The sequence below is a fragment of the Phaseolus vulgaris genome, chromosome 7 (genome assembly GCF_000499845.2).
Source record: "Phaseolus vulgaris cultivar G19833 chromosome 7, P. vulgaris v2.0, whole genome shotgun sequence".
In the NCBI taxonomy this organism is placed as follows: domain Eukaryota; kingdom Viridiplantae; phylum Streptophyta; class Magnoliopsida; order Fabales; family Fabaceae; genus Phaseolus; species Phaseolus vulgaris.
The window spans coordinates 37320051-37346144 of NC_023753.2; the positions used below are offsets into that span (position 1 = coordinate 37320051).

General features: G+C 28.8%; 4 protein-coding genes across 4 annotated transcripts; all 4 read right to left on the reverse strand.

Moving 5' to 3' along the window:
• Positions 1-2437: 2437 nt before the first annotated feature.
• On the reverse strand, positions 2438-3975 carry LOC137828358 (zeatin O-xylosyltransferase). The gene has a single exon (XM_068634888.1). It carries the CDS (start codon positions 3913-3915, stop codon positions 2551-2553), a length of 1365 nt encoding a protein of 454 aa, XP_068490989.1. The 5' UTR covers positions 3916-3975; the 3' UTR covers positions 2438-2550.
• Positions 3976-8905: 4930 nt separating this feature from the next.
• On the reverse strand, positions 8906-10522 carry LOC137830555 (zeatin O-glucosyltransferase-like). Its single transcript, XM_068637978.1, has one exon. The coding sequence runs from the start codon at positions 10483-10485 to the stop codon at positions 9097-9099; it is 1389 nt and encodes a 462-aa protein (XP_068494079.1). The 5' UTR covers positions 10486-10522; the 3' UTR covers positions 8906-9096.
• Positions 10523-14953: 4431 nt separating this feature from the next.
• On the reverse strand, positions 14954-16890 carry LOC137830556 (zeatin O-glucosyltransferase-like). The gene has a single exon (XM_068637981.1). It carries the CDS (start codon positions 16508-16510, stop codon positions 15119-15121), a length of 1392 nt encoding a protein of 463 aa, XP_068494082.1. The 5' UTR covers positions 16511-16890; the 3' UTR covers positions 14954-15118.
• Positions 16891-18490: 1600 nt separating this feature from the next.
• LOC137830557 (zeatin O-glucosyltransferase-like) lies at positions 18491-20125 on the reverse strand. Its single transcript, XM_068637982.1, has one exon. The coding sequence runs from the start codon at positions 20084-20086 to the stop codon at positions 18683-18685; it is 1404 nt and encodes a 467-aa protein (XP_068494083.1). The 5' UTR covers positions 20087-20125; the 3' UTR covers positions 18491-18682.
• Positions 20126-26094: the final 5969 nt, after the last annotated feature.

Sequence of the window (26094 nt, forward strand, 5' to 3'; positions counted from 1 at the left end):
TGTTTTCTTTCATGTATTGTGTTTCAACTTTTGCTTCTTTATTTCTTACTCATCTTTTGGAAGTAAAGTTCATAATTTTTTTTGTAAATTTTGTGTATTAGATTTGTGTTCAGTTGCAAGCTTCATACAATTCTTGTTATGGTATGTCTTTTAAAATAACACATAAAAATCAATAATCATCACTTTTTCAAGATAAATTGAATTAAAAAAATTATCAAATGAGTTGACAAGTGAGACCATTACCAATGGTGGATAGTCTAAAAGTGTAAGGACAAAATGTGTTGGGTTTGATTATTTTGTTGGAGTAGGTAAAGGTTTACATTCTAACAAAGTGACAAGTGCTTCAAGAAAACAAGTTGGAGGTGACTTCATGGTTAGACGAAATTAATATTTGTGGTGGTTGTTCATGAGTTATTTGTGGGATTGGTTAACATGTTTTTTTATGGATAAGCTTTTATGGAAGAAGCAAATGGTTCAATGAAGTTTTGTTGAACCAAAATAGCATGCATTTTCATTTGTGAGAATCTAAATTCATTCAAACAAGTGAATTTATCAATCTCGTACTTTGTCGAAATCATTCATAAAACATTTCACATTCATCAAACTAGTTTATTGTGAAATAAATATAACAAAATTTTGAGGTGTCAGCTTAGCTGAGATGTCAAGTTGCATAGTGATGTCTCACACGAAAACTTTATAAAAAAAAAAATATATAACAAAATTCAGCATAAAAACAACTAAAAATAAATAAATGAAGAACAAGAATGAATAATCATACTTAGAAATAACATAATTTGATTAAACATTTTATACTTATAACAAAGTGTTTTTCTCATTATAACATTTTTTTTATTATTAAACTCATAACTCTCAAATATTTTTACCTATTATTATATATTCTAATTTATACAACCTAACTAATATGACTAGCTTATGTGAAATGCATTTGAACAAACAGAAAAAACATATTAATAATTTTTCTATTTCTAAGTGAAGCATCACATGTTTGGGTTAGTCTCACTCAATGTTAATCATTAGAAACTAATTGATATTATTTATCACATCATTAATGTATATCTTTTGTCAATAATTTTGAAGAAGTCACACCATCTAAAAATATAAATAAGATCTCACTAAACTAATCTTTATAAATTATAAATTAAAAAATAATTAATTATGTATTTAAGTATAATTGATTATGTTATAAATAGTTTATTAGTATTTATAAAATAATTGATTAAATAATTTTTTAATGTAATTAATTATATAATTAATGTTTTATTGATATTTAAATTTTTATTATTATAAAACAAACAAATAAATTTCAATGTTTTATGAAGTAATTTATTTTAATTTATTATTTTAAAGTATAATTTTGTTATTTTTTCAAATTTTATAATTTTTGTATTTTATTTTAATTTTAATTTATATACTAAATAACTAATGTATGAAGGAAATAATTATCACTATCAATCAAATCACCACTTCGCATTCTCTTTAATTGTAACAATCCCTTTCAGATTTCTTTTCCATTCCTATAATTTACACTTAATCCAAAAAAAAAAAACATAAATGAGGGTATGCTCTCTCAATTGTGGAACATACTTTTATTTATGAGTTGTAACATCCACGAATTAGAAAATAAAATTATATGATATATTTATAGTAGAAAAAAAAGTGCTTATTTTAAAAAAATTAAACCATTAAATGTAGAACTAAAATTTTAGAAAAATAAAAATTAAGCATTCAGAAAGTTATAGAGGTGAAAAATGAATTTAAGTAAAATATTTTTAAAAACAATAATTACAAGAAAAGTGGTTTCAAATATTCTTTAATCCAAACCAAATATTACCTCATCCTCAAATTTTTTTTACTATTATGAGATTTTTTTTTTCACTTTTATCAAAATGGGGTTGTTTTAAAAAATATATATAAATTCAGACACGACTTGGCACGACTTGCTCTTTGTATTTTTTTTACAGCAACTCCACTTTGATAAAAAAAAAAAAAATGCCTCATGATAGTAAAAACACCCCACCCATGATAGAATGAAAAAGTAAGAGAGTTTATTTATGATTAAAAAAAATAATGTTTCTATAATTATATAATCAATTTACCAAATTATTAATGAAAATATTCATAATTATATTATTATAAATTAAAGAGTGATGATATTTTGACACTATACGCCACTTTACACCTACAATAAAATATTAATATTCATAATAAAAAAATAAAAATAAAATTCTTTAATAAAAATATAAATAAAATGTAAAATATTAAAACAATTTTCAAAATTAAAAAATTAAAATATTAATATTTAATTGTAGGTGTAAAGTGGAGTATGGTGTCAAAATATCATCACTCTTTAATTTATAATAATATAATTATGTAAAAAAACCATTTTCCTAAGTTAAATACTTTTATAGAAGACACATATTCAACAGAAGCTTTATTACTGGATAATGTGATAGGAAACTTTCCATCAACCACATGATGACAACTAACTTCTGTCATATTCTGCTATAAGAGTCAAGCTAAATGCTATGACTATCTAGAGATGTGTGCAATGAAAGAAGCCATCTCCATGCGAGAAACTCCACCTTCATCCATGGACCTATGGATCTCATCTTTAAGCTTCACTGCTCTCTTTCTGATCTCATCACCTTCCTTTGTTTCCATCAACCTTCTCACAGCATTCTCAATAACTGAAGCACTCACCAACGATTTTCTCTGTTCCCAATCCTTCACAATCAAACCAACCTTCAGAACATCTGTCACCAAAACTGCATTTCTTGGCTGGTCAGAGTGCATGGCCCATGTAGCCATTGGCACCCCCCTGGTTAAGCTCTCCAAGCACGAGTTCCATCCACAATGGCTCATGAACCCCCCTGTTGAACTGTGGCTCAGAATTTCCATTTGGGGTGCCCAATCCCTCACAACCAGCCCCATTCCTTCCACTCTCTCCTCAAAACCCTCTGGAAGTTCATACCTTTTTGCTTCACTTCCGTCAAAGATATCACCTTTATCAGCATCTCTCAGCACCCAGATGAACTTCTGCTTGCTCTGTTCCAACCCAGTTGCTAGCTCTTGGATTTGTTCATCTCTCAAAGCTGTGGTGGTCCCGAAGGATACATATATCACTGAACTTGGCTCTTGTTTATCAAGCCACTCCATGCATGGGTGACTAAATCCTATCGAATCTTTCTTCTCAACGGCTAAAGGGGTGAATGGCCCCAGTGCCCAAACCTCCTTGCCGCCATTGAAACGCTCCAGCAACTCAACGTAAGGACCCTCAATCACCCTGCTGGTGTTGTAAATATCGCCATTGTTGAATTTGCGGAATTCATTCTGTGCAGTAAGAAAATCCGTGAACTGGGCTGAGATGCATCCTTGGAGAGAAGGAATATCTGGGAAATGGAAATCTGCAAGAGGGGGCTTTCCCATTTGTTCCCAAAAATCACCGGCGGTATTAAGGGCAGAGAAGACTTGAAAACAGTATCTTTCAACATTTGAGAAGTTTGCAGCATCTTGTGCCACGGATGCCATGAGGGAGTCATTGATGAGTACGACCCTTTTGGCTTGTGACGAAAGGGATTGAAGCAGTTTCCCCACAGGCTCCCGAAGGTGTGCAGAGGCCTCAAAGGAAGGAATGAGATGAGATGGGAAATCGTCTTCTGGATTGGGAGGAGGAGAAACATAGGGTGGAACTTCAAAGGCATGGAAATGGATGTTTGAAGTAGCGTTGTGGTATCGAAGTTTTGCTTGGCGAATGTGTGTGACAGTGCCAACATAATGCACTGCTATGTTTTGTGCCGCGATTAGGTGGGATAGCTGCAGAAACGGGTTAAGGTGACCTTGTACAGGGAAAGGTAGCAAAAGCACCACCACTTTGGTTTCATCATTCAAAGCCATTGCTGAATTTGGGTAGCAAGCTTCAACTTTGCCAATGGCTTCTTATGCTTAAGTTGGTAGAACTGAAGAATTATATATATAGGAAAAAATATATCTTGTTTAAAAGCTCTAATGTGGAAAGTTTGGATGATGTATAGAGTGTAGCAAAAGTCAAATTACTAAATATAACGTGTAAAAAAAAGTATTAAGTATTAAATGCAAGTATAAATAATGTATTATAAAGGATAAAGTATTGAATACAAAGTATAAAGTATTAAATAGAGAGCATCAAATATAAAGAAATGAAATAAAACATAAAAGTAAAATAGAAAAAAATACTTATTTTTCAAAGTCAGTTCCCTTAAATGAATAAAGAACATTTAATCACTATCAGATTATTATTGTTAAAATAAGTAATATTATTATTGTTATTCTTAATAATATTAATAACATTAATAACACTCATAAAAATATAGAAAATATTAATTAAAATATTAGTAATATTAATAAAAGTAATAATAGTGTTTATATTATTAGATAATGTGTCATGCATGGTAATTCAATATACTTTATTTTTAAAATTTTAATTATTATTTAAAAATATTATTTTATTTTAATTGGATTCGAAGTCAGGTCCTTTAAAAATGTCTAAAGAAGTTTTAATCATTAGTTTTGTTGTTATATAATTATTATTAGTAAGATTATCAATATTAATATAATTAATAATATAAAAATTATTTATATATTTAATATTATTAATATTATTAAATATTATTACTATTAAATATTATTAATATTATTAAATATTAAAAGTATTATTAATATTTATAATTTATTATTATTATATTATTAATTTTATTATATTATTAATATCATTAATACTATTAATATTATTAATACGATTATTATTATTATTATTAATAATATTATTCATATTATTAATATAATACTAATTATATTATTTATATTAATATTATTGATTTTATAATATTAACAATATGTATACTTATTAGTTATGATTATTATTATTATTATTTATGAATATTAGTTAAGATTTTATAATTTTTCATATATATTATAATAATATTTTTAATATTAGGTATATACTTATTATAATAATAGTTGGTAGGTAATAGAAATTCGTGGATAATAGTTGGTAGGTAACAAAGATCTGTGTGTAATAGTTAGTAGATAATAGAGATCTGTGGATAAAAGTTTGTAGGTAATAAGATCCGTGAGAAATAATTAGTAAGTGATGTTAAATTTACCTACGAATTCATATCTGTGAATAATATATGTAAGTAATGTTGTTTGTAGGTAATATTCATAGGTAATGCTGAATTTACCTACAAATTCAAATTCGTGGATAAAAATCCGTAAATAATTCTAATTTAACAATTCATTCATAAATATGAAGTTTTTTTTATATTTTAATATTGAGAGTGTCAAATAAATTTTTTTCCTTAAAATTAATTTTCTATGAGTTTCTCTAAGAACTTTTATAAATGTCATAACTATTCAATTTTGTATATATTGACACACCACACTTTTAACTGAGTAGAGTTTTCGTGATGAAAAATTATATTTTAACTTTTTTTTTAGATAAAAGAATATATTTAACACTCATCTTAATAATATATATATATATATATATATAAATTTTAAGTTAAAAGATATAAAAATATAATTAAAATACTAATTGTTAAGTAGCCTTTTTAATGAATGAGATAAGATATAAAAATATTATTAAGGGAAGTTATTTTATAGAGTTTATCCTGTATTCAAGCATACTCCATTTATAAAAGGAGTTTTGTGGGTGATGAAAAAGTGGATCACATATAACTCCTAAACTTCAATTAATAAATAAATAATACATAAATTTATTGTTTAGATATAAAAAAATTCATTATGGTTATTAACGTTAAAAAACTTCATTGTATTCTTTGTTGCTAATATCTCATATAAATATCAAAACACTTGTGATTTCTTATTTTTATTTTTGTCAAGATAAATTAGTCTTCCATAATTAATTTCAAAATATACATCTGATCCGATCTGATCCGGCTGAACTGGTAACTGCTGTAACCGTTCTGGATTAACTGTCAGGCAAAGACAATAGCAGTAGTAAAGCTTGAACTTCATCATCGAACTTAATGCTCACTGACGACGTAAGTCTGGCTAAGATAATACTGATGTGCTCAGTAACTCAACTCGCAAATCCTCAATTTGCATTTTCCACCAACTGAAATTTGTACCATCGAATTTTCAATTCAGAACTTCCCGTCTTCTGTCATCTCAAACGACTAGTCGAGATACTCGGTACAACTAATTTCAGATTTTGGCAATCTTCTTTTTTTTAAATCAAGACCACAAAAATTGCACCACCCAAAATCAGTCACCAACAGAACTGGTCGCAGTCCCCAATGCACTGGCGCTCCGCCGCATTGGACTACAGCTGCCAGGACGCACACCGTCGTTGTTCGCACTCTGCACAACTACCATCGCTGGTCACCACCATTGCATTGCACTCCGTGCCGTCTCAGACCAGCACACCTGCAGAACGCACATGCAACCCTAACTTTGGGATGCCGTTGCCGCCCCTGCGAAACTCTAGCTTTGGGATGCCACTGCAGCCCCTGCGAAACCTTAGCTTTGGGACGCGGTTGCCGCCTCTGCGAAACCCTAACTTTGGGATGCTACTGCAGGCCCTGCGAAACCCTAGCTTTGGGACGCTGATGCCGCCTCTGTGAAACCCTAGCTTTGGGACGCTACTGTAGCCGCAATTTTCACGTCTCGTTGATTAATTTATGTTGATCGGATCTTTGGTGTGTAAACGAATACCACTTGATGGGAAAAACACACGCGGAAGCAACACACAATCACGAACAACTGCAGAAAAATAAACGACACAAGATTTAACGTGGTTCGGTCGCCAACTGCAACCTACATCCACACGGGCAACTATTAGATTTTCATTATGTCATGTTGCACATCAATTACAAGTACAATAATATCTTTAAATAGAGATAAATAAAGATAATAAAGGGACACAATGATTAAGCCCACTCACTAAAACATGGTGTCTACTCAGCCCAACCCAATTGGTACTGACTTCATACCCAACAGTTTTGTTAAATTATTTTTTAAAAAAATACTTAAAGTTAATGTTGAATGAAGAATATTTAATGTATATTCAAGTTTGAATGTGTACATATCCTACATTTTTCAAAAGTAATTTCTCAAAATCTTATAATGACTCTTTTCGTCCATCCCTCTATAGATGGAGATATCTTCAGAGAAAAAAGTTGATGAGTTAGACATTGTGTACTCCTTCTCAAAGAGATCAAAATCCTTATAAGTTATGAGCAAGAAAAATGTTTGTATTCAATAGTAATTTAAAAGAGTGAACTATTAGTATTCGTTGTACACATTATTTCTTGAACTCAAAATCCAACTGATATTTTATATTACATTTTTTGTAAACCAAAGTTGTTTAACTAAGGATGATTGAGTTCCAAAAAATATTAAAGTTTAGTAAAAAATGAACATAATATGAGTTTACAGGTGAACTAGTGTAAAAACATTAAATGTAAATATCTCTTTACTCTAATATATTTAAATTATATATTATTAAATTACAACCAACTAAAAATGAGAGTTTTTTTTTTCTTCTAAAACAACATTTACAAAAGATATTTTGACAACGCATTTAACAATTAAACATTGTGTTGTTGACTATATTCATTACACGCTAACTATATGAAAACTTATTGAGTGTCTCCATCAAGTTAAAACTTCATCTAATCTTTTTATTATATGCTAAATTTACAAAAAAAAACTAAAAGAAAAATACACAATTTAACCTTAACTTTTTTTTTATGTTTTGTTTGCTTTCAAAATAAAAAATAAATAAAATAAAATAAAATATATATATATATATATATATTTTGTTATTATGTGAAAGTTAAACATCCTTTCCTTATACGAGTTTTGAAAAGAATAAAAGCTTTTTGTTGAGTTAATAATAGACTCTTGGAATGAGTTGTAATTGGAATATTTGAGTAACATTTCGGAGATGCTTTAGTAGATTTTACTTAAAGAAATTTATTTTCTATTGAAATATCTAAGTACCCAAAGTTGTACCTAAATAAAACTCTCCTATATATAAATAAAGAAAAAAATTGAAAATAATAAAAAAGAATGAAGAAAATAAATTAATGAGATAGTTTTAGATTTCCCTACATAGTTCTGAAGAAAACATAAAATATATCCATAATATTGGATTCAATTTCAACTCACCCAAGTATACTGAAAGAAACAGTTTTTATATAATTAATTTATTTGTTAAAAACAACCATCAATCTATATGGATAGACCCAACATTAAAATAACACGGTTACCTTGCAATTAACGGTAAGAATTAAAAATAAAAAATAAAAAATACTTCATCTTGATGTAGAGTTTTACGTAAAAAACAAGAAGTGTGATTAGATATATATATATATATATATATATATATTATAACTAAATGATAGGTTAAATTTGTTTTATAAATAAAGTAAATTATCTAAAACATTGTCTCAGTCCAGAGAAAAAACAAGTTCCTATTGGCTCTGTTCTAGTCTACTGCTTCCAAAGTTTTTGAAATAAAAACTTTGCATCACTGCTTTCACAATGGAAACATATGGAATTTTTTTTATTATTATTGTCTCCATCAAGAAAATAATTTCAACTTTTTTTTTTAATTTGTAAAAGAGTTAAGATTTATTTATTTTTTCGAAATTTTCTCCTTTAAAAAATCTTATAAAAAAGATTGACCAAATAAACTTATGTCAAACTTAATACTTTGACATCAAATAAATAAACACTAAAATTAGAAAAATATCAAAAATACACCATAGTACATTATTCAACAACTTTATCTAAAATGTACACTTTTTTGTTCCTATCATTGTGAATAACTATTTTGTTTCTCTATAGGTGTTTCTATTACTTAAAGTTTAAATGAATATTTCTGAACTTCAACTTTTATTACCTGAAATCAATCCATAAAATACAAATTCTAACCATTTATAGCTTAGCATAGATCACATTCTGAAAATGTTTGGGTCAAAGGTTATTCACGTTAAGGTTTGAACACCTCTCGAAATGTTAAATTCCAACATATTCAACTAGGAACCACACTAACATCAAATGATAAAACTATTTAGTTATGTGAGCAATGAAAGAAGCCATCTCCATGTGAGAACCTCCACCTTCATCCATTGACCTATGGATGGCATTTTTAAGCTTCACTGCTCTCTCTCTGATCTCATCACCTTCCTCTGTTTCCATCAACCTTCTCACAGCTTTCTCAACATCTGATGCACTCACCAAAGCATTCCTTTGATCCCAATCCTTCACAACCAAACCAACCTTCAGAACATCTGTCACCAAAACTGCATTTCTTGGCTGGTCAGAGTGCATGGCCCATGTTGCTATTGGCACCCCCATGGTTATGCTCTCCAAGCACGAGTTCCATCCACAATGGCTCATAAACCCCCCTGTTGAACCGTGGCTCAGAATTTCCATTTGGGGTGCCCAATCCCTCACAACTAGCCCCATTCCTTCCACTCTCTCCTCAAAACCCTCTGGAAGTTCATACCTTTTTGCTTCACTTCCGTCAAAGATATCACCTTTGTCAGCATCTCTCAGCACCCAGATGAACTTCTGCTTGCTCTGTTCCAACCCAGTTGCTATCTCTTGGATTTGTTCATCTCTCAAAGCTGTGGTGGTCCCGAACGATATATATATCACTGAACTTGGCTCTTGTTTATCAAGCCACTCCACGCACGAGTGCCTCAATCCTATTGAATCTTTCTTCTCAACGGTCAAAGGGTTGAATGGCCCCAGTGCCCAAACCTTCTTTCCGGCACTGAAAAGGTTCAGCAACTCAAGATAAGGATCTTCAATAGCCCTGCTTGTGTTGTAAATGTTTCCATCGTTGAATTTTTGGAGTTCATATTGTGCAACAATGAAATCAATGAATTGGGTCGGGAAGCATCCTTCGAGTGAAGGAAATTCTGGGACACGGAAAGCTTCAAGTGGAGGCTTTCCCATTTCCTCCCAGAAGAAAGCAAAGGTGGTAAAGGCGCATGTGCAGTGAAAAGTGTAATTCTCAACATTAGGCATGTTTGTGGCATCTTGTGCCACTGACGCCATGAGGGAGTCATGGATGACTATGACCCTTTTGGCTTGTGATGAGAGGGATTGAAGAAGTTTCCCCACAGGCTCCTGAAGATGTGTAGAGGCCTCAAAGGAAGGAATGAGATGAGATGGGAAATCAGTTTCTGGGTTGTTAGGGTTGGGAGGAGGGGAAACAAAGGGTGGAACTTGAAAGGAATGGAAATGGATGGTAGAAGAGGATTTGTGGTGTCTCAGAGTGGCTTGGCGAATGTGAGTGACAGTGGAAACATAATGAACTGGTATGTTGTGTGATGAGATAAGGTGTGAGAGATGCATAAGCTGATTCAGATGTCCCTGTGCAGGGAAAGGTATGAGAACCACCACCACTTGGTTTTGGTGAGGAAGATTGTCTCCATTGAAAGCCATTGAGAAAATGCTTATATCTGGTGTGAGAATGGTGAGATCCAGCATTGTAAATGGCCTTGGATAAAGTATTTAGAGAAACTTGCAAAAAGAGATGTTTTGGTTACTAAAAAATTAATCACGTCCAACTCGAGGGGGCCAGTTAATTATTTAAATAAATTAATGGATTTGTTGTTTTATCATTTTTTATTAGATAATTGTTTAAACCAATTCATAGTGAACCCTACAATTATGTATCGAAAACAAAATTTGATATTTTTCGTTTTGCTCTGAAATATGATTCTACCGAAATTAATATGATTTTAGCGTATATTTGTCTTACACTAGAGAGAGATGATAGTATAATTGTGGTGATATTAAGTTTTTTTCCAACGAGTAAAATGAGTAGATCAGTAATAATAAAAAGGGGTTAAGATAGTTATGCAAGCAATATAAAAGATATTTGAAACAACAAATAAAAAGCGGTTGATTCAAAGTTCTTCCACCATTGAATTTTTCACAGGTTCTCTAAAGATTAATCTTTTTTTAATTCTCCAACAGAGCTAAACCAGATTGAACATGCGCCGATCTGATTTACCTGAAACTCACCAGTAAAGCATGTGTCTACTGGTTTAATCAATACCCACTTTGTTCCATGCGTATACTCCATGAGAATATTTACCTCCTCTCTCTTGTATCATGCGTCCAAGAAATTAATCAGAACAATACGAACTAACTAAGAAACCAAAGTTTAAGATATGGAAGACTTCTAATGCGTTTAAGTACAAGCTCTCACAAAAACCCAATTTTTTAGGATATTAGACTATTAAAACAACTGCTATAGAGAATTAAAAATCAAAACTTTTATTGAACAAAACCTCATAACTCAATGGAGAATTACAAAAGAATCAACAAAAAAGATTTAGCCTTCCATACGGAGGCAAAACAAAAAAATTACAAAGAAGAAAAAGAAACTAAGAAATCCCTATGAAACTCTCCCATTTCTCTTTGATGTTTGTGTCTTTTTATAGGGTTTTTTGCTTTAAAGATCTTGAAAAAAATATTGTAGTTTATATTTTATTTTTATTTTTAATGTTTATATTTGTTAAAAGGAAAATCAAATGAGTTTTGGAGAATTAGAAAAGAAGAAGTTGAACATAATTAACACACACAAAAATCTCATATTAAATTTGTATAACCTTTTTTTACCTTCTCCGTCTATCCCTTCAACCGGCCGGCTCTGTTTTTTAGTTCCATTTTATGATTGTTACAAGTAAGTGTTACGTGATTAACGATGGAAGCTATAGCATTTTGGTGTTTATTTGGTTAATATAAGACAAACTATACTTTGACATCTACCAAAAAAAAAAAATACCCACTTAACAATTATTTTAATAACATAACAATATATATTAATATTTTAAATTAAAAAATAAATAAGAAAATAAATTTAATTAAAATATTAATATTAATACTTTAAGTTGTATAATAAGTATTATTTATTTTATAGGTGTCAAATATCATACCTCATAATTTAACTATGTTTTCCACTTCATCTTAATTCATGCGGCACTTATGTCAAAAGTTGTAGTTATATAAATTCATTAAAATTTAAATTGTAAATTTTGATATTAAAACTTCTTTTCAGAATCTCTTTAAAAATCATAAGATTTTTTCATGTGAAAATAATTTTTTTTAAATACAAAACCAGCATATTCTTTTAAAATTATTGGGTGGCGCAGTTGTCTTAAAAAATATGAAATTGTTTGAAAAATGATGAGAATTAAAACAAAACTTATTGAATAATATAAAAAAAAATATGTAAATAATTGTGAAATTCAGTTAAGATAATTAACTTTTTCTTAAGAGAACTAAATTTGGGGATATTCCATTAATATTTCCTACAAACTATAAAGAGATGGTTGGTATTTAAGAGTATAAAATTTGTATGAATTATTTTTCAAAAATGTTTTTTTTTTTCAATAGAATCGGGTTCTAATATATAGAATAACATATAAAAAAATAAAATTTAAGACAAATAGGTAAATTCAAATATTAAAGTTTTGCTGCATTCTTGTAACTATCCAACTACTTGGATTAACTTGCATCCAAAACTTAGTTTTGCTGCATTCTTCGTAACTATCCAACTATTTGTATTAGACCAAGATAATTTAATCTTAAACGATTTCATCAAGAGAGTTTTATTAAATAGTCTTATGGTTGATAATTTATCTTTTACCATTTTCATAATCACTATAAAAAAATTTATTTAATAATCAATGTTAGTTAACGAAATAAGTTAGGTCATTAATTGTGATTAAAATAACGATTTATTGATATTTGTTACAAATTTATTACTATCACAATAATTTATTAGTAATATTAATTTGTGTAGCGGATCGAAATAATATTTGTTAAATTTTAGTCATTAAATTGATGGTTATATAAAGTAAAATAAAAGTTATGTTGCCACCGATAAAAAAATTATTTATTTTATCAATTAATTTAATTTTGATTACTAAATCACTCTTTAATGAATAATTTGATTTTATCGTTAGAACATTTTATTGTGACATAATTATGCTAGAACATTTTTGTCCTTGTTTTAATCTAAACCTTAATGGACATAAGTCGAGCTTATCGATAAACCTATGAGATAATCCATTTTATAAAATAAAAATATTAAAAAAACATATTTTATTAAAAATATACATGAATTAGAATTTATACACCAAATCTAAAATTAATATTAGTTTTATCGATATAACTTAAATTTTAAAAAATACATATTTTATTTTTAATAATTTTTTATTTATTTTAAAGGAAACAAATAATCTTCTAATCTGGATTAAATCAAACTTAAAAATCACAACCCTTTAAAATATTAATCAAATTAATTAGATCACCACAATTTTATTATATGATGCAAGAATTCCAATTAAATAAAAATGTGCCACACATTTTACCACTTTTACTTCTCTGCTTCTAATGCCACTCTTACCAAAACTTTACTCTACACTTCCTATGTCTAGAAACTTAATATTTTAGTCTTTGTTTGTACAAGCAATTATTTTAATGTTTTAATTTTAATCCTGTACTCAATACTAGGTTTTCTAACACTACTACAAAATAAATAAATAAATTATAATATAAAACTGTAACGTCGTGCATATCTATAGTAGAATTTCAAGATATTTAATTTATTTGACATAAAAAGTGTTTTTAGAATTTTCAACAAAAAAAGTTATTCTTGATACTCAATTTCAATTTAAGTATAAAATTGTACATATTAGAGAAGTATGTGACTCGGTATCAGTCATCAAACGATTAGTTGAAAACATATTTAAAACAGTTAGAATAAATAATCGTTAACACAGTTGTAAGAACATTTTAAGAATTCGGAATACGTCCTACCAAATATGGGTAACATCCCCAAAAATCAGATAATTTCTCTAAAAATAAGCTAACGTATATGATGAATTTGGCTCATTACAAGAGATGACTCATGAAAAAAAAATTATAAATAAATCATCTACAACAGAGTAAGATATGTTTTTAATCAATTCTTAATATATACTTCGTATATTGAGTACTTACTTGATCGTCGAAGTACCTTTTACAGACTAATCCGATCGAGCACCAACAAATTCAAGAAAGAGACTTAAAGTGAAGAAGAAGGAAATCACTGAACACGTCAATAATGATACAACTAGTTTCAAGTACTATGTAGACATACTTTGTTTATACAAGTACAAAAATAACATTATTTTATTAAAAACACAATTTTTATCTGGTTAGAGGAGGATCTTGCCTCTTACTAAAATATGGAAAATAGAAAAGAAAAAAAAATTATGTAAAATATATGAACTAAATGATTAATTAAACTTTTTTTATAAAGAAAGTAATTCAAACAGAGAGTGAGTCCAAACAAAGAACAAGTTGCAAAGTGGGAGAGAGGACATATCCTTCTTGTCTCTATTGGGGACATGCACCATTTTTATTTTACTTTTTTCTCCATTAGTGACAATTTTTATTTTATTTTGTCTCAATCAGTCAAACTTTTTTTACTTTAAATATCCTCCAACACTTATAAAGTAGATTTTTTACAATCAGCTCTCAAAATAGAAAAAAGTTTGGCCGCCACCATTATTCAAAATTAAACATCTGTTCTGCTTTTTATAAATAAAATATTAAAATATTATATTATAATAAAATAATAATTTATTTAGGTTTAAAATAATATAGAACACTGTTGAGTGTGACCTTATTTAAAAAGAAAAAAAACTATTTTCTACACTCTATATTTTCACTTACATATATTTAACAACTATATATAATAATAAAATATTAAATTAAGTTATTTATAACATCATTGTGGTCATGTTAGAGGTTGTTAAACAGGACCTAAGGCTTGGCTATGTAAATATATGGAAAATATTTTTTTTTATCCTACACATTAAAAATATATACTTAACATCACATTATAATAATATTTAAAATTAAAAAATAAATATGCATTATCTTCACGAACTGTTATCAAATTACTACATAATTGATATTAAATATGCAAGCCAAATTGGTTTTGGATTATCTTCACGAACTGTTATAAAATTCTGATATATTAAACGAGGAATCACACTAATACAAGGTGATGAGATTATTTAGTGATATGAGCAATGAAAGAATCCATTTCCATGTGAGAAACTCCACCTTCTTCTGTGGATTTATGGATGACCCTTTTAAGCCTCTCTGCTCTCTCTCTCATCTCATCACCTTCCTCTGTTTGCATCAACCTTCTCACACCATCCTCAACAACTGAACCACTCACCAACGAGTTCCTCTGTGACCAATCCTTCACAACCAAACCAACCTTCAGAACCTCTGTGATCAGAGTTGCGTTTCTTGGTTGGTCAGAGTGAAAGGGCCATGTTGCTATTGGCACCCCCATGGTTATGCTCTCCAAGCACGAGTTCCATCCACAATGGCTCAGAAACCCCCCTGTTGAACTGTGGCTCAGAATTTCCAATTGGGGTGCCCAATCCCTCACAACTAGCCCCATCTCTTTCACTCTCTCCTCGAACCCATTTGGAAGTTCATACCTTTTTGCTTCACCTCCGTCAAAGATATCACCTTTATCAGCATCTCTCAGCACCCAGATGAACTTCTGCTTGCTCTGTTCCAACCCAGTTGCTATCTCTTGGATCTGTTCATCTCTCAAAGCTGTTGTGGTCCCGAAGGATATATATATCACTGAATTTGGCTCTTGTTTATCAAGCCACTCCACGCATGAGTGCCTTTCTTTGGAACCTTTCTTCTCAACGGCTAAAGGGTTGAACGGTCCCAGTGCCCAAATCTTCTTGCCACCAGTGATAGCCTTCATCAACTCAATGTAATCGCCTTCAATTACCCTGCTTGTGTTGTAGACGATTCCATCGCTGAGTTTGAGTAACTCACTCTGTGCACGAAAATCCAAGAATTGGGTTGGGAAGCATCCTTCGAGAGAAGGAATTTTCAGGGCGTGCATGGCTTCAACCGAAGGCCTTCCCATTCTGTCCCAATAGGCAAGGTAGACGGAAAAGGCGCATGTGCAGTGAAAAGTGTAATTCTCAACATTAGCCATGTTTGTGGCATCTTGTGCCACTGAAGCCATGGGAGAGTCATGGATGACTATAACCCTTTTGGCTTCAGAGGAGAGGGATTGAAGCAGTTCCCTCACAGGATCTCGAAGATGCATAGAGGCCTTAAGGGAAGGAATAAGATGACATGGGAAATCAGTTTCTGGGTTGTTAGGGTTGGGAGGAGGGGAAACAAAGGGTGGAACTTCAAAGCCATGGAAATGAATGTTAGAATGAATGGATTTGTGGTGTCTGAGTGTGGCTTGGCGAATGTGAGTGACAGTGGAAACATAATGAACTGGTATGTTGTGTGGTGAGATAAGGTGTGAGAGATGCAGAAGCTGATTCAGATGACCCTGTGCAGGGAAAGGTATCAGAACCACCACCACTTGGTTTTGGTGAGGAAGATTGTCTCCATTGAAAGCCATGAACATGAACTTCTCAGCTATTCAACTTTGGCAACGGATTTCTGAGCAGAGGATGGGTTGAATGATGTTTAGGTCTACAAGTAAAATATTTATAGAAAGAATAAATTTTACACTTTAATAATAAACATAATGATTTCATAATTTTGTTCAAACGTGTCAAGTTTTCATTCTTATATTAAGAAAATTGTGTAGATTGGAACTAGTTTTTTAGTTATAAACCTCAGTTGGAAGTAATATATTTTAGTTATTTATCTTGTATTCTTCTTCTAAATTTGGTTTAATTTACAGTTTAGATTTTAACATAATACTGTTATTTGGATAGGATTGATCATCTGTAAAATAAAATATGATAATTTTAGTATTTTTTTATAATATTTAAAAATTGTAAATGTAGATTCGTGTTTGATTTGCTTTGTAGAATTCTATGAATCAATCATGTTAGGTAGGAACAAGGTTAGGTGGATAGTCAAAATCGAATCACTAGATCATAACTTAACTTATGTAATATATATATTTTTGGACACTTAATATTTCATTTATTTTAGATGTATGAGGTCCAATTTAATGTAAAATTAAAATTATTGATCTCCCAACTTATTTTAAACTCTTATATAAAATGTAAAAATCTAGATGACCAAAGAGTAGATATATCCATATCAAAATAAATTTTACACTTTAATAATAAACATAATGATTTCATAATTTTGTTTAAACGTGTCAAGTTATCATTCTTATATAAGAAAATAAGAAAATTGTGTAGATTGGAACTAGTTTTTTTAGTTATAAACCTCACTTGGAAGTGTTGGGTATGAATCTAAAACCAATTGGATTGGGCTGACTAGACATCATGTTTAGTGGGTGAGCTTACTCATCGTGTCCCTTTTATAATTTATACTTAAAGATATCATTGTACTCGTAATTGGTGTGCAATAGGACATAATGAAAACCTAATAGTTGTCTGTGTGTGTGGATGTAGGTTGCAGTTGGCGACCGAACCACGTTAAATCTTGTGTTTATTGTTCTGCAGTTGATTCGTGATTGTGTGTATTGCTTCCGCGTGCGTTTTTCTCATCAGGAAGTACTATATTTTAATTCATTTATCTTATATTTTTAAAATTCAGTTCAATTTTTTTATTTTTTAAAAATTCAACCTGTTTTCTTCTTATAAATTTGGTTTAATTTACAATTTATATTTTAACATAATAGTGTTATTTGGATAGGTTTGATCATCCGTAAAATAAAAATATAATAGCTTTTAGTATTTTTTTATAATATTTAAAAATTATAAATGTAGATTCGTGTTTGATTTGCTTCTATGAGTCTTAAAATCATATTAGGTAGGAATAGGTTTAGGCGATCTTATTCCAAATTCTTGTATGAGACGGAAAGAATTTGCAAGAGATTAGATACATTACCAAAATGAATGACACTTATATCGAATAAATCAGAAAAAGTATTGTTAGAATAAAAATGAATGTAAGAACAATTGGTGCATTAATATATCATAATTTTTTGTAAATAATTTTTTATTATGAAAATATATATTTCACTTTCTTATATTCTTATTTATATCAATAATATTATAATCTACAAATAACTACAATCAATAATATACATTCAAAATTTGCCACTTTCTTTCAAATAATACAAAAATTAACTTTTTAAAATTTATAAATATATGTTTAAAAATAATTAAAGTCTTCCATGTAATAATTTTCTTTTTCAGAATCAATGTACGGTATCACAACTCCATAGTGTGACATTATTCAACATTAAAGTTATATACAAGAATTTTAAACTAAAATCATTTTGATCCCAACTTAATTAAATATTTTAAAATTTTCTTCTCAAATCAACAATAAAAGTTTAAAATTTGACATTTCCGTAATTTAGGTAAGACTATTTGACATAAATTCATCCCATATAATAAAAAAGACAAGGATACATTAATAATAATTCAATTTTTTTATAAAATCACATCACCAACTCTCAATCCATTACAATTCTCAATATTATATTATTTAATTTTAAATTTATCTTTTATTATATATATTTATTTTAAAACCTATCATAACTAAGTATAAAAGTATCCTTTTCTTCCAAACATAAAAAGTGTGTATCTTCAACCCTATTCAATCGCATCTGTTCTGTTGAACCAGGAACTACAACACAGTAGCATCAATTGATGAGAGACTCTGTAGTAATATGGGCAATGAACGAATCCATTTCCTTTGGAGAAATTCCACCTTCATCCATGGATCTATGGATGCCATTTTTAAGCCTCATTGATCTCTTTCTCATCTCATCACCTTCCTTTGATTCCATCAACCTTCTCACACCATTCTCAATAACTGAAGCACTCACCAACGAATTCCTCTGTTCCCAATCCTTCACAACCAAACCAACCTTCAGAATCTCTGTCACCAAAACTGCATTTCTTGGCTGGTCAGAGTGCATGGGCCATGTAGCCATTGGCACCCCCATGGTTATGCTCTCCAAGCACGAGTTCCATCCACAATGGCTCATAAACCCCCCTGTTGCACTGTGGCTCAGAATTTCCAACTGGGGTGCCCAATCCCTCACAACCAGCCCCATGCCATCCACTCTCTTTTCAAAACCCTTTGGAAGCTCATACCTTTTTGTTTCACTTCCGTCAAAGATATCACCTTTGTCAGCATCTCTCAGCACCCAGATGAACTTCTGCTTGCTCTGTTCCAACCCAGTTGCTATCTCTTGGATTTGTTCATCTCTCAAAGCTGTGGTGGTCCCGAAGGATATATATATCACTGAACTTGCCTCTTGTTTATCAAGCCACTCCATGCATGAGTGCCTAAACCCTACTGAATCTTTCTTCTCAAAGGCTAAAGGGTTGAATGGCCCCAGTGCCCAAACCTTCTTGGTGCCTTTCATATTCTCCAGCAACTCAAGATAAGGACCTTCAAAGGCCCTGCTGGTGTTGTAGATGTGTCCATCGTTGAATTTGTTGAATTCAAAATTTTCAGAAATGTACTCAATGAATTCGGCTGGCAAAGATTCTTCAAGAGAAGGAAATTCCGGAACACGGAAGCCTTGAAGTGAAGGCTTCCCCATTTGCTCCCAAAAATAAACGAAGGTGAAAAAGGCAGATGTGCTTTGGAAAGTGTACCTCTCAACATTAGGCATGTTTGCGGCATCTTGTACCACTGGTCCCATGAGGGAGTCATGGATGACTACGACCCTTTTGGCTTGTGATGAGAGGGATTGAAGGAGTTTCCCCACAGGCTCCCGAAGATGTGAAGAGGCCTCAAAGGAAGGAATGAGATGAGATGGGAAATCAGTTTCTGCATTGTGAGGGTTGGGAGGAGGGGAAACAAAGGGTGGAACTTGAAAGGCATGGAAATGGATGGTGGAAGTGGATTTGTGGTGTCTGAGTGTGGCTTGGCGAATGTGAGTGACAGTGGAAACATAATGAACTGGTATGTTGTGTGGTGAGATAAGGTGTGAGAGATGCATAAGCTGATTCAGATGACCTTGTGCAGGGAAAGGTACGAGAACCACAACCACTTGGGTTTGATGAAGAACATTGTCTCCATTGAAACCCATAATGAGAAGCTTTTAGAGAAGGTGTTACTGAACTTTAAGGATTTGGGAGTTTTTGTGCCTTGGGTTACTTACGCTGCATGTTCAATATTTATAGCCTAATATTAAAAACCACACATGTTAAGATCGAAGTATATTTAAATATATTATATTATGGCAATCTTAATCAATAAAACATGTTATTAAGTAGGCCTTTAAGTCAAGCCCAACTTTTAATGAACAATAAAAAAATAGGCTTGAAAAATGCATGTAACATGTAAATAATATATAAACCTACTTAAGCTTATTAAAGTCTATTATATTTTCTAATGGTTCATTTTAAGGTTTTAAAATGGAGTGTACCATCTAATCCTACGTGTTAAGTTAAAATATTAACAGATTAGTTTTTCTATATAGATGATATTTTTTATGTTATATATTTTGATATTGTAAATATTTTGATTGGTCAGTTATTTGTGTAAGTCTTTTTAAAAAACAATTTTAAGTTACTATAAAGTATAATTTTTTTAGAGTTTAGGGTTGATGATGTTATAAATTCTGTTTCATGTGATGGTTATTTGTGTTGAGAACTATGTGAACTTTTTGTGTAAAAGTTGATATAAGAATTAAGATATTATTTAAATATTCCTTGCAGATAAAAGAAAGCTCTATTGTACCAGGAACTAATGAGTCCTTTTATTTTATTTTTTAAAATTTCATTCTAACTTTTGTTCTAATGTAAAAATTATAATTGTACTGTCCTGCAATATCTGGTATCAAATATGTCTAACAAGTTAAGGATAAAAATAAAAAAAATATCCAATAAATTAAATATTTTTATGATTATATATATTAAATATGATTTATCAATAATATAATTCATGATAAATAATATAAATACATACATCAGTTAACGAAAAATATATAATTAATATAATACTCGTTACATATCAAATAACGAATATGTACTTGAAAGTCCTCTTTTACAAGTATTTTTGCTATGAAAAGTCAAAACTTAAAATTTGAAGTTGAAAAAAAGAAAAAACAATAAAGAACTGAAGAGAAAAAATCAATTATTTAATCGATTGTCCATATTTTCTTTATAAAAGTATACTCATATATAAAAAAAAGAGTCTATTTTTGTATAATGTCAATATATTCTAATTTTAAACTTATGACTCTTTCCTATTTGGAAGTGTTAAATTTCTCCTCTTAATAAAGATGCATTAATTGAGAAAAATTAGTAGATCTATTATTTAAGTTGGTATATAAAAATGTTTTGATAAAACTCCTCTACTCATTTAAAAATTTGGCTGAATTAGGTCAACTAGTTTAAAAAATCTACTAAAAATATTAGGATCAATTTAAAGCGGTTGGAAATTTTTATTTTTTAAATATGTAATTTTTAAAATAAAATGTGTTAGTTTTGAACTTAATTTTTACATTTATTTTAAACTTCTTATTTCTAAATTTGGATTTGATTTTATCTCTTTTTAATTATTAATTATTATATTTTTGTTATTAATCAAGAGTAAACTTGTCTATAGATCAAGTCAAATTATAATATATAATCAAAGTCAATTTTATAAAATTAAATTAAATTTAAATTTAACTTTTTTTTAGTATTGTACTAAATTCATTTAAAACCATCTTTATTAGATCTCGTATTATGTAGATCTTCAATCCCAAATCCCACATTTGAGATGTTTAGTTTTCAAGATAAGAAAATATGTTAAAGAATTCACATTAATTAAAAATAGAATTAATATAAGTTTTATGGTTATTGTTCATACCCTCATAAATCAAGAACAAAACGTAAAATAAATGAATAAAACGGGAAGAATTAATGTTGAATGAGGTCTGCATCTATCACTTCAAATATTACTTATTACTGTTGCTGATACCATTACCACTTTCAATATTGTGATTATTTTCAACACCCCACAACCATAAAAATAAGTTTTTAAACTAATTTACTATAATTCTTTATATAATATAATAGATATAGATTATTTAGGTATATTTTTGTTAATATATAGGTTTTTGATTATTTTTTCTATTTTTTTATTTTTTTAATTAATTTTTTTTTCATGATAGTTGTTATTTGAGGTGTAAAAAAATCACAGCTTTTAAATATTTTGACAGCTAAAACCTATCCAAATTTGACAACTTAATTGGTAACTTGGCTCACTAAATAAATACAAATAATTTAAGCAAAATTTTATGATCAAAATAATGTTATCTTATGTTAGCATAAATTTTCTTTAAAAATTATCATAGTGAAATAAATAATAATAAAGTAACAAAATAATATAAAACTAGTTCACAAGTAAAAGATAGAATATATGATAAAATAGTCTATGTTTTGACGAAAGTGAGTCCGACGTTGAGTGGTTTTTCGGTTTTAGTTGTGGGTGAGAGAATTTGATTTATAAATATGTTTGTAGATTTTTTGTTGTATGAGGAGATGTTTGTGTGTAATGCTGATATCTTTTAATGTGACTTATCATTCCTTTCATTCGAGGTTTGGTTGTGTGGTCGGTAGAAGATAAAGAATGTCTATAGCTCAGGTGTTGAGCAGGTTGACTTTGACCACTTTCTATATAAAGGTTAGAACACCCCTTAACTATCTTATTTTATTTTATTTATGATAAAAAAATATTCTCATTTATACTTGATATCTCCATAAACTAAATAGAAAAGGAGAAGAGAAGAAAATAATGAATGAGGAGAACAACACAATTTGTATTGTTCAACTAACATGGTCGACATCAAGCATTGGTTAGAATGCAGCTTCACTACTGAAATAGAAATAAATAGAAAAAGTATCTCATTGGTTTCGGCTTTTTTAGTGTTGAAGAAGACCCACCACAAACTCAAAATCTCACTATTTATTTCTTAGATTTTTGTTAGGTTTCTTCTATTTTCATTTCCACACAACCTCCCATTTCAATAATATCAATAAAATCATAATCTTGGGCTTTTAGCCACTTATATTTTTCTAAGAAGAATTTTAATATTCCTTAAATACTTCAATTTTATTTTATTTATAAAAAAACCCTAATTTATAACCTATATTTAAATTGTTAATATTTTATTTTTCAAAGCGTTCGACTCTCTTTCACATATTAATTATAAATCCCTCTTGAAAGTATTTTATCTATAATTATTTTATCCATTTTATATTTTCTACATATCACATCAATCAATGGTTGGATTTTTTTCAAAACATAAAAAATATTCTACATTAATAAATCACACAAAAATGCAACTTTTAATTTAATTTTTAAGTCAATTTAATTTAATTTTCAAGTCACACTTAATTTTCTATCCATTTGTTCTCTTTCCCCTTTCAAGCACATTTAAAAAAAAAAAAAAAAACTCTATCTTATTAGAAAGATCCCTCAAACCAAGCCACTAAAGATTGTAGAAAATAAGATGAAGCAAAGTTGGAGTCAAACACCAAAAATTCTGAATCAAAGTAAGAAGATTTTGAGTCACTCTGAATAAACGTGATTGAAATTGGTATCCAACTTTAGATATTAATAGGCTAAATGTTAGCCGTAAAATAAATAGTGAAATAATTAATTAAATATATTAAGATATAAAATAACACAATTAAAAGAATTCTAATAAAAAAATAATAATAGGTAAGGCAATGTTTGGCAAAAAGTATTTACATGTGCCTTTATTTTGGAGTTCAATTTAGTACATGTAGATTCTATGCTGAAGATAAATACATAGCTATAAATTAATTAATTAGTTAGTTAATTGTACTAATATGCTTATAAATGGTAAAATAAATAATGTACTTAAATAGATGGAAAATAATAGCCTTAATGTTAGACCAAAGATATTTATAATTCTTATTTTACATATTACCTAAATGCAATAAAAATAACTAATTAATTGAATAAATATACTAATATAGAGATGAAAAATAAAATAGTATACTTACATATTATTTATATATAAAGTTATAGGCTACCCAGATCATTTAATTAGTTTAACTTAGGAAATATAGGCTTTAGAAGCGTTATAAATAAAATAAATGGTTAAATTAATATTCTGACAAAAATATAACTAAAAAACTAATATGCTTAAAATCATGTTGGTATAATTATAAAATAATGGGCTTCCCAAATTATTTTGAACGGTTCAATTTAGTAAATATACATTTTAATTTGAAACTAAACTATGATTACAAAATAATTATTTAAATATAGATATAAATATATTTTTCGATTTTCACAGAAAATTAATTTTTTTTCTAGTCCAAACTTTAAACCTCCTGGATATTTGTAATAAGTAAACTATTAAAATGAATTATATACTACAATCGTTCCTTACTACAAGTATCGAGGAGATTTGAAGTTTAAACTATGGATAAAAATCAATTTCAAATTTTAATACAAGAACAAAAAACATATTTAACCTTTAAATATATTATTATATATTCTTACTACGTGAATTTGTGTCTAATCCACTTATAATTTATAAGTTAAGGTCTATACAATACTTATATATTATGATTTAATTATATATGTAATCAATGTAGGGTCTTAAACACTTCCTTTTACATGAAAAAAATAACATTTCGAATATGTAATTAGATATTTGTGAGTAATTTAAGAGGAGTCTATTAACTTGTGACAACATCTCCAGTGAATTTAAATAGAATAAGTTCTAAATAACTTTAATATTATCTCAATAAATAAGTTTATTCCTAATTTAATCTTAAAAAACTTAAAACTAACTTATAAATTAAGATTTTCATCTCAATTATATATTTTGATTTTATCATCTCAATAGTTAATAGTTAATGTGAAATATCCAATGTATATAATAATAAAATAATGTTTTAAAATAATAGGTTTAATATTAGACTAAATATGTTTATAAATCCTTATTTTGAGTGATAATAAACAAATAAGAAGGATTCATACAAAGTATTGTGGGAAGGTTACTTTGATAAAATAAAAAAGGCAAAAAAAAGTAATTAGTTGAATAAATATGTTCTAGTGTAAATATAAAATGATATACTTAAAATAACATGATATTAATAAAATAATAATAATTTTAATTTAGAATGGTAGAAAAAAAACATGTTAAGAAAACTCAAATAAAGTATAGTAATGTATATGAGTTATATACGGTTAGGACACTCAAATGCTTCTTTTTATTTATTTATTTATTTATTATTGGTAAAAAAATTATTTTATATAAAATTTATATGTAAAGAGATATAAAATATTTTTAAAATATGAATATTTTAAAAGAAATAAAAAAGATTACAAGTTATTGAAAACACAGATAGTTGTATATAGATAATGAAAATGAATACATCTGAAAACTGATAAAAGAAAAGAGTAAAAAAAAGAGTGATCGAGAAAGCAGCACAGTAATTTACCACTTTCAAAGCACATGAATTTGTCATGTAAAATGAAGAGTGGAGTCAAAGATTAGATTCAATTCAAAATCTAATAAAGGGTTTACATAACCAACAACATGTTTTAAAATTCAACATGTGTCAACAATGATTAAAATACCCAATTGTGAGACTTATTTTAAAAAAATTAAGAAAGTTTTAAAAATATATTAGTAAATGCAATTCATCGTTAGATATACTTTTACATAAAATTCATCCACCTTTAACCTTTTAGAAATAACTTATCTTTTGATAACCCTATATCATAAGAGAATTTATGCTGGAAGCCTCAGACCAAATTTAAGGAAAAGGACAGCAAAAACAAAACCCCATTCAGATCCTTCTGCAATTCAACAGCCCATAGAAGAGGGAATGACAGAAAGAGCTTAAATACTTCCCAAAACAAAAAATAAAACTTCTATTTCTTTCCACTTTCCCTTCAATTCAAATTTCTATTTTTCTCTCACCTCACTTGCATCCTCAGCCCCCATATCAAACAGACCATAAAGCTCTCCAAACAACACACATGTTAACAAAAGAAATAAACTTTCACACGGGAAGAGTTATAAATGGAATGGAAGGAATTGAACAGAGTCTTTATACA

What these genes read in the sequence shown, in the direction of transcription:
- LOC137830556 (XM_068637981.1), bottom strand. Translation starts at nt 16,510, where the DNA reads ATGTTCATGGCTTTCAATGGAGACAATCTTCCTCACCAAAACCAAGTG.
- LOC137830557 (XM_068637982.1), bottom strand. Translation starts at nt 20,086, where the DNA reads ATGGGTTTCAATGGAGACAATGTTCTTCATCAAACCCAAGTGGTTGTG.
- LOC137830555 (XM_068637978.1), bottom strand. Translation starts at nt 10,485, where the DNA reads ATGGCTTTCAATGGAGACAATCTTCCTCACCAAAACCAAGTGGTGGTG.
- LOC137828358 (XM_068634888.1), bottom strand. Translation starts at nt 3,915, where the DNA reads ATGGCTTTGAATGATGAAACCAAAGTGGTGGTGCTTTTGCTACCTTTC.